This window comes from Mustela erminea, chromosome 9 (genome assembly GCF_009829155.1).
Source record: "Mustela erminea isolate mMusErm1 chromosome 9, mMusErm1.Pri, whole genome shotgun sequence".
NCBI lineage: Eukaryota > Metazoa > Chordata > Mammalia > Carnivora > Mustelidae > Mustela > Mustela erminea.
The window spans coordinates 47,529,572-47,543,298 of NC_045622.1; the positions used below are offsets into that span (position 1 = coordinate 47,529,572).

General features: G+C 37.9%; 1 protein-coding gene across 4 annotated transcripts in view; it reads left to right on the forward strand.

Annotated features, from left to right (window-relative positions):
* PRCP (prolylcarboxypeptidase) overlaps positions 1 to 13,727 on the forward strand; it is a 73,228-nt gene that overhangs the window by 50,176 nt on the left and 9,325 nt on the right. For all 4 annotated transcript variants that reach the window (XM_032357984.1, XM_032357987.1, XM_032357986.1 and 1 more), the window contains 2 exons: positions 9,457 to 9,621; positions 10,300 to 10,487. In XM_032357984.1, coding sequence (XP_032213875.1) covers positions 9,457 to 9,621; positions 10,300 to 10,487 — 353 coding nt within the window. The remainder of the gene's footprint in view (positions 1 to 9,456; positions 9,622 to 10,299; positions 10,488 to 13,727) is intronic.

The following is a 13,727-nucleotide window of genomic DNA, read 5'->3' on the forward strand; positions in this document are numbered from 1 at the left end:
ATGGAGTGATTACTGTGTGTTGTGTCTTGTGCTGAACACTTTGCATGGACAATTTACTTATTACATCTTTGTGATGTATGTGAGACAGGTAGAACTGTGTCGTATGTGGTTAGTGGTTAATAAATGGCAAATGCTCTCACATGCTATGATTCAGTCAACTGCTAATGTGTTCTAAGTGCTACACATTTATCACAAAGGAGTGATCTCCATGCAGCAGGTGGAGTGGAAAGAGTACTGACTCTGGATCCTTGATCTAGAAACTACCATTTACCAGCTGTGTGATCTTGGGTGAGGCTATCTTCTTCTAAACATCTTCCTCTGCAAAATGAAATAATTATACTTAGTTCTCCGTAGGGTTGTGCTCAGGATCAAATAAAATACTAGATGTGAAAACACTCTGGAAAGTGTAAAGACACATTACATCATAAATGTTTAGGTTCTTTATATGGCAAAATGCTTTATTGTGTATCTCCTTTTTTTTTTTTTTTTGAAGATTTTATTTATTTATTTGACAGAGCGAGATCATAAGTAGGCAGAGAGGCAGGCAGAGAGAGAGAGGAGGAAGCAGGCTCCCCGCCAAGCAGAGAGCCTGATGCGGGACTCGATCCCAGGACCCTGAGATCCCATTTATTAACCACTAACCATATACGACACAGGTCTGCCTGTCTCACATACATCACAAAGATGTAATAAGTAAATTGTCCATGCAAAGTGTTCAGCACAAGACACGACACACAGTAATCACTCCATTAGCAGCAATTACTGAGCCGAAGGCAGAGGCTCAACCCACTGAGCCACCCAGGCGCCCTGTGTATCTCCTTTTAAGCATTTCTTTGTAAAGAACATTCTTAGTTTTAAAATCCAAGTTTGGCCAACTTGATGGTTAAGTTTAGAGAATATAACTGATTCTGCAGCTGGAATGAATGCCAGAAATGTAAACAGACTTGATAATATGAGAACCAGTTTTCAAAAGCACTTTTAATTTAACAGTCCCTTTGAAGTTAATATTAAATGAACATTTTGCTTAAAACTTTATAACCCAAATGGAGCAAGGTCATTTGCTATTAGAGATATTTTTCTTCATCTAAAAAGTAGAATGACAACTGGATGTCTTGCACATACAGGCCAGAGGTAAATGTGTATTGAATTAAATTGAATTTAGATAATACAGAAATATTTAAAAGAGCTGTCTCTCTCATGGTAAGAAAACCTGGATCAAAATAATGAGAAAAAAATAAATTCGAGTCAGTTAGCCTCCATATATGTCTTTGTGCTAATAAGGCCTTATCTATATTATTTTACTGTTTGCAGAACACTTTCATATATGCTATCCCATTTAATCCCCTTATATATGAAAAAGAGGTACAATGGAGAGGAAATTTATGGAGTTTTATAAAGAGGAAATTTAAGCTCAGTGAAGATGGTAAAAGTGGGATTTGAGCTTGGGTCTACCATTGTTCAGAACCTCTGATCTTCTACCATATTGCACTGCATGAGGAGAGGATTTGGCTGAAGTTTTGGGTGGATCACTAGCTGCATTGTGACAACTATCAAATTTAACTGTATTCTCTTTACAAAGTGATAATTACTTTTGCATTTTTATGCCCACTTGAAGAACAAATGAGTTGTCAGGTGATAAAAACATATGGGGAATTCCCTTGTTATTTACAACAAAAGTCGACAAACTTTATTTGTAAAGAACTAGATAGTAAATATTTTATGTTTTGTGGACCATTCGGTTTCTGCTGCAGTTATTCAGTTCTGCAGCTGTAGCAAGAAAGTAGCCAGTGTCACAAAAATACTTTATTTATAAAACAGGCAGTAGCCTGGATTTGGCCTGTGGGCTTTAGTATGCCAACCCCTGATTTAGAAAAAAGCCAGAGGAATACGGCTTTTCAGTGTTCATTTGTTTATGATTTGGAACAAGGAACACTAACTTTGCTTCTCTACCCATTTCTTTAATGTTTCTTTTGAGATACTTTGCTGTTGTATCTTTAAATGTAAATAAATGTCTATCCTTTCTTTCTCTTAAATATTCACTCAAAGTTAGTGGAGTGTATCTGAGATATTTTGCATTCTGTTTTTGATCTAGCACAGTTCTTTTATCTTTAGTGTATATACATTATAAAAGTTTATTTTTAAGACAAGGTAACTTGGGTCTTTGCCCTATAATCACCTTTTGTTTTTCTTCAGGACTACTTCTTGTCATTCTTTTCAGTTACTTCTTACAGTTTTATCTTTTTGGCATATTAAGGAATTCTTGATTGCTTATAATATATTTATGATTCTGTTTCTTGCCTGCACACCAACCAAAAGAAATCTCTCTTTGCCCCCTGCTTGAGAAATTTCCATTGCCCTATTTCCAGTTTTATCCTATATGATTTTAGAGTATTTCTACTACATGTCTCCCTCCCAGACTTTTAGCTTTATATCACTTTCTTTCACTGTTCATTCTATTTCTCCTTTCTTGACCTCCTCTCTGTTCTCCCAACCCACTAATCCCAGAAACACTACCCAGTTGGGGACCACTCTTTCACTTGGATAGTTCCATTTAACCAGGACTCCTCCTCCCTCTGATACACTTCCTCCTTTTTAAAGGGCTGACAAACAGCCGTCCTTTTCTAAGTCTGTAACTCAGGCTTAGGATAGTGAGATGATGTGTAACAGTTGGGTTATGAAAAAAAAGTAGGTGATTTCCAATTCTGCCTGGACCTTGTATGGTTCTGAATGATCCATAGGCAGTGATTGAATGTCTTTTCCGTGTCAACTCAAGTATCATTCTTTTTAATTTGTTTGTGGGCTGTGTACACTCAGACTCCTTTTGCTTTTGTTTACTGTTAACAGAAGCTGCAACATTCATGCAGAAATAATCATGGACTTGGCTGAGGGAACACAAGAGAAAAGGGAAATAGAAAACCTCTCTGTCATTTGACTGCTCCGTCAGCATAAAAACTACTAGACCTCTTCTCAGCTTAAAGAGCAGTGTTTAAGGATACTATAGAGGTTGTTTATTTTGAATAAGTTTTTAGCTTTAGCTCACATCTCTTGGCTTAGCCTTCTGAGCATGCAGATAGATATAGTGAAATAATAAGACATAAAATGGAAAATTTCTTCGGTTTGTCTTGGTGTTTGATAATGTATTCGACCTCTCTGGGTGGTTTAAGCGGTTTAGGTGCATTCTATGAAAGGAGAGCTTTTAAAGACAAAACTAATGTGATTATCTGTGAGTGTGAGAGGGGTATTGAAACCTTAGAGAAAGAATATCTATTAGAAAAGCTGAATGTATCTGCTTAATCCTTTCTCTAATGTGGATGGACCATACTTTCTGAGAGGAGGTTGGTCTTTTTTTTTTTTTTTTTAACCTATCTTCTTTCCTTCTTTTAAAAAAATTTCTTTGCCCCCTTTTTTCTTTCTTTTATTCAAATGCTTATCCTTATAGGTAAAGGGACACGTAAAGCTTTGAAACAGATCATTATCTTTACTTTCTCTAGTGTATGTGGGGTCAAAGCACAAATTAAATATTTGGGTGCAGAGCTAATTAGTTTGGTACTAAAATAGAAATGTTCTGTTTCTACACTCTTTAAAGCCATAATTAAAATGGATGTGTAATGCTCTTTTTAAATTTCTTTTCCCTGTACATTTACTTTTGCTCTAGGAAATAGAAGGTAAATTAAGTATTTTGTATGTTGATTGTTGAGCCTCATATTAATTACTATTTTACAGTTTTCTTTGTTGCATAATAAAAAAGTTTTGTGATTTTTTTTTTTTAAGATTTTATTTATTTATTACAGAGAGAGCACAAGTAGGGGGAGCAGCAGGCAGAGGGAGAGGGAGATGCAGGTTCCCCACTGAGCAGGGAGCCCAACATGGAGTTGATCCCAGGGTCCTGGGATCATGATCTGATCCGAAGGCAGCCACCTAACTGACTGAGCCACCCAGGCACCCCCAAAAAGTTGTATGATTTTTATATAAATATAAAATTTATATAATATAAAATATATATTATATATTTTATTTTTATATTGAATCCCTTTTATTAAAATTTTTACCAGATAAACTTAGAAAAATATAAAGATAATCTAAGAATAAAAAAAATTGCTTAAAATATTTAAGTGTGAGACTACAGGTATATTTAGGCACTGTTTGTGTTGTTATTTTTCTCTTACACTAAAACCTTGAGGTTGAGTATGTGTAATGTTGGTTATTACAAATGGAAGCTCCAGAGTGTGTCTTCCGTTTGAATTCCAACTCTGCCACTTCCTGGTTGTATGACTTTGGGCAAGTTTCTTAGCCTCTCTGTGCTTTAGTTTCCTCATTGGCAAAGTGGGGATATCATATTTGTAATGCTTATAAGGGTCATTATGAGAATTTAATAGAACCCCATGTATAGTAAGCACTAAAGTGATACTAGTTATATAATAGTAACTATTATTGTTATTACATAATAATAGGGGGACAGTGTTATCCCAGGACTTTGTCGCCAGAGTCTGGGTTCAGACTACTAAAACTGTATGTCTGTAGCCAGACTTCTCCCAGCTATATTCTCCTCTGTGATATGGGGATGGCCTTGTGTTTTACCCTGGGCCATTGTAGAGAAAGTACCTGACCTCGAGGAATATTCGGTAGTTGTACTAGCAGCCTCTGTCCCAGATGTTCTCGTATCAGTGAATTTATGGCACAAGTGGAAATGCTATACCTTACATAGAAATTGTTTGGAAGAAGCTAATTTGATAGTGTCCATGAAATTAGTAGGAAATATAGTACAGAGGCTATATGGATGGTGAGTGTTCTGAATGAAAGTGGTTGGCAGGGACTCTTACCTTGTTGTCTGAGTAGATCATAACCCTTAAATAAACAGTCAGTTGGCTAATAACTGCAAATTATCAGGCTTAAGGTGAAGTGGGTATTAGATGAGGTTGAACCAAAGAAGCTGATAGCTTGACCACCTTTGACTTATAAACATGGCAGTTTCATGTGGTTCCAACTTAACATTTACATAAGTGTTTTGTGCATTCTGTGGATTTTTAATAAAAGTACGTGATTATCTCCTTTATTTTTATTTTTAAGATTTTATGTATGTATTTGACAGAGAGAGAGATCACAAATAAAGAGGCAGGCAGAGAGAGGGAGGAAGCAGGTCCCTGTTGAGCAGAGAACTGGATGCAAGGACTGGATCCCAGGACTCTGAGATCATGACTTGAACTGAAGGCAGAGGGTTAACCCACTGAGCCACCGAGGTGCCCCTGATTATCTCCTTTTATTCTTTTTTTTAATTCGTGTTTTATTTTTGAATTTTATTTATTTATTTAAGAAATAGAGGAAGAGAGAGACAGAGAAAGACAAAGTGCCTGTATGAGCAGGGTGGGGGAGAGGAACAGAGGGAGAAGAACAAGCAGACTCTGTGCTGAGTGTGGAGCCCAACACAGGGCTCACTTCTACACCCCCAAGATCATGACATGAGCTGAAATCAAGAGTCAGACACTTAACTGACTGAGTGAGCCACCCAGGCGCCCCATGATTATCTTCTTTTAACTAAGCATGGAAATAGTGCTGAGGTTTTGCTAGTATAACTTCAGTATTTTTTTGGAAAATTTCATTCTTTACTACCATAATTGTTAAGGAAGTACACAGAGATATGTAGAGATTGTGTTCTTTATGCTAGAGGATGATACTTAGAAATTTGTAAGTATTTTACAAAAAAAATTTAAGTGATTTTTTTTTTTTTAGGCCTTCTGTTATCTGGTATACCAGTAGAATTACAAATTGGTACTTTCTTTCTGTAATGCAACTTGACAGGATGTAACAAAGGCCTTAAAAGTATTTATTTCCTGGGGCACCTGGGTGGCTTAGTTGGTTAAGCATCTGCCTTCAGCTTAGGTCATGATCCTAGGGTCCTAGGTTTGAGCCCTACCACGTAGGGCTCCCTGCTCAGCAGGACATCTGCTTCTCCCTCTCCCTCTGCCCCTCCCCACTGCTCCTGCTCTCTCTCAGATAAATAAATAAAATCTTTTTAAAAAATGTTTATTTCCTTTGAATCAGTTACCTCAAGAAAACAATTAAGGATATATGTAATGAATTAGCCTCAGGTTTATTTATTGTAGCCTTTGTAGTGTAAAAGATTGGGAATGATACAAATGAGCAATTGTAGGATTGCTTCAACTTTTCCTCAACTCCCCATCCTGATTGCTCCTTTGGTCATTGTCTTTAAAGTGTGGTGCTCAGAACTGGACCGAGTACTCCAAAGGAGCCCTGACCTCAGAGAGGACAGTGGACCCAGGAGTGGCCTTAATCTGGGCATGGAATTTCTATTAGATGCCAAGTTTCTGACCAGGATGTTCTCTTTGTGTAACTGGACTGCCGAAACCCAAGTATTGTCAGCTGGTGCCAGTCCCCAGCCATGCTTATGTCTTTTAAGGAGTGACAGTAACTGCTATTGGCAGAGATGGCTATTCATGGGTACTCCTTTTCTTTGCCTGACAGAGGGCCAGTGTTCTAGCTCTGAGAGGGAATCTGATGCCAGTATGTGAGTCACACTTAACTTGCTACTGTTCTTTTCGAGTTTTAGGCTACTTCTTTGTTGTTGCTCATCAGCACTCACTTTTCCTCCTGCCCAGCTTACATTGTCACCCTGCCTCATCTATTGAAGCTATATGCTTGACCTTAGTGTTCTTCTATGCATTCCACAGGTCCATTCCATAGAATTCCATAGACATTGAATTTTCCCTGATTCATTTCTTCCACTTTTTCACGTTTCCCTTTTTTATCAGAAAGATGTTGCTGGAAACTAGTCCTAAGCAAAATTGATTAGAGGCTAGGTTTGCTTTTTGCTGTTTACTTCCTTTCTCAGTGTCCTCCTTTCCTGAGTGGGTGCATAAGGCCAGCCCAAGCCTTGTGGCTTCTGCTGCCCAGAGTCTATCCCCAAAGTAGAGTAACTAGACTCTTTCTTTATTGGCTCTTTGTTCTCTGGATGTCTTTCTCTCTTATATATATTTTTTTTTTCATTTTATTTTTTTTTTAAAGATTTTTATTTATTTGATAGAGATCACAAGTAGGCAGAGAAGCAGGCAGAGAGAGAGGAGGAAGCAGGCTCCATACTGAGCAGAGAGCCCGATGCGGGGCTCGATTCCAGGACCCTGGGATCATGACCTTGGCCAAAGGCAGAGGCTTAACCCACTGAGCCACCCAGGCGCCCCTCTCTCTCTCTTTGAATCAGAACTTGCCTGCTATATACATTTTTTCCATATGAAATGAGAAAGGATCAAATCACTGACTTCATGTCAAGGTGTTAATAGAAGATGAAAGCTTACGGAGTGTGATTTCCTTGCCATTGTGGCCATTTGCGGTTTTACAGGGGATGCTTTCTAAGCTGTGTAGCTTGATGGATAAGACCTGTATTTTATAACTAGAGAGATCTGGGGTTGTATCTAGATCTTAACATTTACTAGCTGAGTAACCTCGAATAAGTGGTTTAAGATTCAGTTTCTCTATATAAAATAGTGGATGATAATATATCTGATAAGATTGTTTGAGGACTATATGATATAATGGTTGTAAACCCATAACTCTGTAATTAGTAGTTATGGTTGTTTTTTGCTGTGATTCCATTGCCTGTGATTTTCCCCCACACTTTATTGTGAAGAATTACAAATGTAGAAACATTAAAATAATTGGACAGTGAACACCCATAAAAATGACACCTAAATTCTAGAAAAGTATTTTGCTGTATTTGATTTTGCACATACATATTTGCCTAACCATCCTTCTATCCTTTATTCCATTTTATTTTTAAAATGCATTTCAAGGTAAGTTGCAGATATCAGTATACTTCTTTTGAACATTTCACCTTTATCATCATTAATGGGACTTCAGGATTTGTTTATGTTTTTTTTTTAGATAAAATTTATGTACTGTGAATTACACAAATTGCCAATGAACTATTTATTATATAACCCAGACCTCTATGAAGATATGGAATATTTCCCTACCCCTAAAAATTCCCCATGCCACTGTCTAGTCACTCATTCTTTCACTCCTCACCCCAAGTATTGTCTATGATTTTTTTTTTAAGATTTTATTTATTTATTTGACAGAGATCACAAGTAGGCAGAGAGGCAGGCAGAGAGGGGGGAAGCAGGTTCCCTGCTGAGCAGAGAGCCCGATACAGGACTTGATCCCAGGACCCTGGGATCATGACCTTGGCCAAAGGCAGAGGCTTAACCCATTGAGCCACCCAGGCTCCCCTTGTCTGTGATTTTTAATACTAGAATTTTATGGGGTGCCTGGGTGGCTCAGTGGGTTAAGGCCTCTGCCTTCGGCTCAGGTCATGATCCCAGGGTCCTGGGATTGAGCCCCGCATCGGGCACTCTGCTCAGCAGGGAGCCTGCTTCCTCCTCTCTCTCTGCCTGCTTATGATCTCTCTCTGCCAAATAAATATATAAAATCTTAAAAAAAAAATACTAGAATTTCAGATGCTGATTATAGTCTAGTGATAGGAATATTTGGAAGCTGGTTTACTGCCTAATATGCTTCTTATCATACCACAGATGTTGGAGCTTGGTATAGTATTTCCATAAGAAATTTTTTTTTTTAATTATTTTATTTATTTATTTGACAGAGAGAAATCACAAGTAGTCGGAGAGGAAGGCAGAGAGAGAGAGAGGGAAGCAGGCTCCCTGCTGAGCAGAGAGCCCGATGCAGGACTCGATCCCAGGACCCTGAGATCATGACCTGAGCCGAAGGCAGCGGCCTAACCCCCTGAGCCACCCAGGCGCCCCTCCATAAGAAATTTTATAAATTTTGTAGTTTCATAAAAACGTGCTTACTCATTCAGCTAGCATTTAGTTGTCAGATACTTTGCTAAGTGCTGAGTGAGATGTTCTGGAATTACATAAGTACAGTGCAGTGTTATAGGGGCTCTGCTATAGGGCATAAGTAGAAGCACAGGAAGTACAGGGCATAAGTAGAAGCACAAAGCGGGTGATTTAGGTCTTCCCGACTTGAAGCCGTAGCTAATGATGGCCTTATAGAGGAGGTGATACTTGAGCTAAATATCATAGAAAATGAATTGGTGTTTGCCAGACTAAATTAATGGAGTGGGAGAGTGGGAAAGGGTATTTCAGGGTGAGGAAAGGCAAAGAGGAGAGAAAGAGCCTGGTGTGATGGGAATGGTTTTGCTAGATTGGAAGAAAGGATGAGCCTACAGTGGTAGATGTGGAGGACTTTGCACCATGCAAATGACTGGTTTATTTCTGTAGCTAAGAGAATAATTTAAATTTTATACTTGGAAATTAATGGTTTATTCATTTATGAACGGGATTATACTCGAGATGAAAACTATCAAGCAGTGCTATTAGATGTTTAAGATTGTTTTATAGACAAATGAAAATTTTTTTTCATTAAAAATTATGATTTTGTAAATATAAACTCTTTTTCCTTTACATTTCTTTAAAATGACAGGTAGTGTGCCAGTATTTGAAAAATCCCAGTGTATCTGATGCACAGCTTCTACAGAATATTTTCCAAGCTTTGAATGTGTATTATAATTATTCAGGCCAGGCGAGTTGCCTGAATATATCAGAGACAACAACTAGCAATCTGGGAACCCAGGGTTGGAGCTATCAGGTAAGCGTGTATCATTTCCTCAAGTAGAACTTACTTTTCACTGATATCGTTGTACTGTAACAGAGTTCACAAGATTTTGTCACTGACCTGGATCCAAATCTGGGCTCCATTATCTTACACTGTGAGACCATGGATAAATTCGTTCGTTCATTCATTCGTTCCTTCCTTCCTGTATTTAATCATCACCAAATATATTCTGGGTACTTATGCATTTATCTCAGAGATAAATAGGACATGATCTCTCTTTCAAATATAGCTCAGTGAAAAAAGATACTTATGTTACAATAGATCTTTATAAGTCCTATAAAGAAGCATTTTATGGATACAGAAAAGGGCAGCCTGACTTGACTCTCTCTCAACCTCCATTCCTTAATCTGTATGAGACTAATAATAATACATACCCTCCAGAGTTGTTTTGATGATTAATTATGATAAAAGATGTGTAAGAAAGCAGTTTATGAAGGAAGAATATATAGCCCTAACTTTTGTTAACTTCTTAGCTGGGCCTTTCCAGGAATAACAAAAGATGGTTTAACAGAGTAAAGAGTGGGTACTCTGAAGCCAGACTGCCTGAGTTCAAGTTCTAGCTTTGCTACTATTCACTGTATGACTTTGGGTAATTTATTTAACTCTGTGCCTCATTTTCTTACTAGATTCTCTTTTGGTTTCCTTTTATAGGCCTGCACAGAAATGATCATGCCTTTTTGTACTAATGGTATTGATGACATGTTTGAACCTCACGCATGGAACTTGAGGGAATTTTCTGATGACTGTTTTAAACAGTGGAGTGTAAGACCGAGGCCTGCCTGGATCATTACTATGTATGGAGGCAAAAACATCAGTTCACACACGAACATCATTTTTAGGTGAGTTTTTACTCATGCAAAGAAAAACTTTGGTTGATGGAGACATTTGTAGAATAGCTGAGAAGATAGAACAAGAAAAATGCTGACAGTAAACAATATAGAATGCAGTAGTGGTATCCATCATGTCTTTCTTTGAAAGATCGTGGATGCTGGGGCACCTGGGTGGCTCAGTAGGTTAAGCCTCTACTTTCAGCTCAGGTCATGATCCCAGAGTCCTGGGATCAAGCCCCACTTTAGGGGGGGGTCTCTGCTCAGCAGGGAGCCTGCTTCCCTTGCTCTCTCTGCCTGCCTCTGCCTGCTTGTGATCTGTCAAATAAATAAGTAAAATCTTTAAAAAAAAAAAAAAGTGGATGCTGTGTAAGAGCTATGATTTTATACTCTGTTACCAACATGGTTAAAGGCTTAAAAAGAATAATAACAATGACATTTAAATATTTTATTGAAAAAAGGGTAGCACAAAATGAAGCATCATCTGTTGCTCTCAATTTGTGTCGCTGTTGATACTATTATTAATTGTTAATAAAGGTGTTTTTAGTATTTATTCAAACACTTTTGAGGTGCCTACACTGTTCTGATTCAGGCACTAAGTGAGGCACTTTAAATAAGTTGTCTAATTGAATCCTCACAACAGTTCTGTGAAGTAGTTGTTACAGTCCCGTTTTTACGGAGGAGGAAAGTGAAGGTCACTGTGTTCAGTCACTTGCCAAACCTTGTCTAGCTTTGTCATAGTTACTAAGTGATAAAGCAGCTTTGTCATAGTAACTAAGTGTTAAAGCCAGATTTCAACGTTGGCCTGTGACTACAAAACCTGTGTTTGTTCTGCGTTAAGTTGCTTCTTTAGGTGGAATGGATGTATTTGGTATTGGCTCAAGTCAGACATAATCTGAGTGGACTCCTGTGTGTATCTGATTGTGACTTTAAAATTTCCATGTTTTTTGGTTTGAATAGTAGGCTGTCAGCTCTTAAGATAACAGTCAGTTACTAAAAATAGTCCCCAAATCTGCATAAAAATAGTTGTGAGATAGTGTATATACTTCTTAATGTGGAGCTATTGTTTAAACTGTGAATGTCATTCTTTTACAAGCTCTTTAAAATGACAGTCAAGGGGCGCCTGGGTGGCTCAGTGGGTTAAAGCCTCTGCTTTCGGCTCAGGTCATGATCCCAGGGTCCTGGGATCAAGCCCCTCATCGGGCTCACGGCTCAGCAGGGAAGCCTGCTTCCTCCTCCCTCTCCACCCCCCTCTCCGCCTGCCTCTTTGCCTACTTGTGATCTCTGTCTGTCAAATAAATAAATAAAATATTTTAAAAAAATTAAAAAAAATAAAATGACAGTCAAATTTGGCCTTCTGGATATGGCCAGTAGCTGAAGGATCATTCTCTGGATTTAGGCTGGTGGCACTGCCCTCTTTGCAAAAGAGCCTTTCTTACTAGATTCCTGCTGTTGGCTAACCCAACAGGTTACCTGTACCAAATAAAAGTTGAAACACTTAAATGGAAAATGTAAAGATTCTTCGGTTTAATTTTTTTTAATTGTTTCTTTTTTTTTTTTTTTAAGATTATTTATTTATTTATTTGACAGACAGAGATCACAAGTAGGGAGAGAGGCAGGCAGAGAGAGAGGAGGAAGCAGGCTCCCTGAGGAGCAGAGAGCCCGATGTGGGGCTCAATCCCAGGACCCTTGGGATCATGACCTGAGCCGAAGGCAGAGACTTTAACCCACTGAGCCACCCAGGCGCCCCTTAAATTGTGTTTCTTATTCTCAGTAGGATTTTTCAAAACTTTTCCGCTCAATCTTATAAAGTGATGGTTGAGCAAATAAATCTAAGTATAGATTATTTAAGGAAGCTGTGCCAAACGAGGGTGTGTGAAATCAGAAAAACATGAAGGGACCTAAAGGACTGTAAAAGGCTTAAACACAATGCTTTTGATGTCCAGGTTCATTTTTATTCTTCAGAAGAGGAATTACTTTGTCAGTTTCTTGTTTTTTCTTTGGTAATGTATCTCCATATAGTATTTAAATGGATTTCAGTAGCATGCTGATACTTTAAGCTCATCCTTCATTGCTTTAACCCTATAAAGCCGAAGTTCAAGTTGAATTGTAGAGTCTTTAAATCCTTATATGAAGGTTTTAATATGTGACTTTTGGTTAAATATATTGTCCTTTTTTATTGGATTCAACCAGAATAGATGAGTATTTTGGATATCAGTTTGAGCTTTTATTTTGCTTAGGCTATCAAAATCATCATCATCATTGGGGAAGAAGGCAGATTTTGTGAAAAAATTTTGGAGAATAGAACTGAAGCCAAGAGATGGGAATTATAGCTTAGTGTTAGAAACTTTTAACTGCATAATAAGGTGGGACTTTCTAACAGAACTGTGCAAAGGTCAAATGAGCTGTTTTAAATAAAATTACTAAGCTCTTGGATCCTCAGTCTACTTTTCTGTAAAATGCTAATAATAATACCACTCACTGCACTGTGTTGTGTGATGCTTAAGAGTTAACCCAAGGAAATATTTGGCCCAGATTTGACAAATACATGTGCTCAAAAAATATTTGTTGAATGAATAAATGGAAATACACTCTCTGCCTTATACTTCATGTCCTAACCACAGGGAACTATTTGTTTTTGCGTGTTCTTTCACTCCATCTTTTTCTCCCTTTCTTAAGACTCAGGCATCTTACAAGACACCTTCCCTGAGTCCTCCAGGGAGGTTAGATTTCTCCCAACCCTTTAGCTCCCCTAGGCCTGTGAATATCGCTTAACACTCTGTTGGAAATTATCTATTTCTTTCTGCCCCATGAGATTGTAAACTTCTCAGTGGCAGAGACTTTGTCTTAATCATATCTGTGCCTTTGATATTCTGGTGACTGGCACATACTGGATGCCCACGAATGTGTGTGTGGATAAAAACAAGGAACAAAATACAAAGCTTAGAAAGGCTTCCAAGACATGAGAAAGTTTAAAAGCAGGACTATGTGAAGATACTGAGGTTTTTGTTTTGTTTTGTTTTGCAGTGGCAAGTCTACTTTTAAAAAGAAATCTTTATGCTGCTAGGTGTGAGAAATCCAATGTAAAAATTTTAAAGTTTTAAAAAATTCAAAATTTTCCTGCTTTTCTGAAAAAAACACATTCTCAAAGTAAAGAAACAGCCTTAGGTGTGTCTGTTCTGTTTACTTCATGGTATCAGCTAGAAAAAGGTTCTGGTTGATGACTAAGTAAATGTTCAAGGAACCAGGTGG